Source organism: Arachis ipaensis, chromosome B09 (genome assembly GCF_000816755.2).
Source record: "Arachis ipaensis cultivar K30076 chromosome B09, Araip1.1, whole genome shotgun sequence".
Taxonomy (NCBI): domain Eukaryota; kingdom Viridiplantae; phylum Streptophyta; class Magnoliopsida; order Fabales; family Fabaceae; genus Arachis; species Arachis ipaensis.
Window position 1 is genome coordinate 5,778,829 of NC_029793.2, and position 528 is coordinate 5,779,356.

The 528-nt window shown below is 31.1% G+C and overlaps 1 protein-coding gene across 2 annotated transcripts in view; it reads right to left on the bottom strand.

The window, feature by feature from the left end:
• Window positions 1-528, bottom strand: part of LOC107617307 — an 8,771-nt gene that overhangs the window by 7,459 nt on the left and 784 nt on the right. For both annotated transcript variants that reach the window (XM_016319044.2, XM_021111348.1), the window contains exon 2: window positions 63-362. In XM_016319044.2, the coding sequence (XP_016174530.2) occupies window positions 63-362 (300 nt within the window). The remainder of the gene's footprint in view (window positions 1-62; window positions 363-528) is intronic.

Sequence of the window (528 nt, forward strand, 5' to 3'; positions counted from 1 at the left end):
CCACTAAACTTAGTGACTATAACAATCACACCTTAAAAAGTATATATTATTAGAATGCTCACCAATATCTTCCAAGCTTAATGGCTGATGAACCTTTGAATGAGTATGGTGATCCGTTTTAGTTGAAGACATTGGAGAAGTAATAAAAGGTTGGTAGTATCCAATCAAATAATTAGTTGTATGAATATTATTATGGCGACGAGAAAGAAAATCTTGCTCCGGTTCTGGATATGGACGTTGTGGCGGTGTTGGATATGGATCCATCGGTGGAATTGGTTGAACCGGTTCAACCGGTTTTATTTGCATTGGATATACCATGGTTCTCTCTTTTTTATAGTAATCAGCTTCGCCACTTGTTGAATCTTCTAATGCATAATAAACGAAAAAACAATGTGTTAAATTAATTTAGATTGTAAAATAAATATTTTCTTGACAAAAACCATTTCTAGTGTAAATAAGATAAGCTAAAGATATGACTGATTTTATCAATATTTAATTACCAAACATATTATTTATGATTTAATAAAT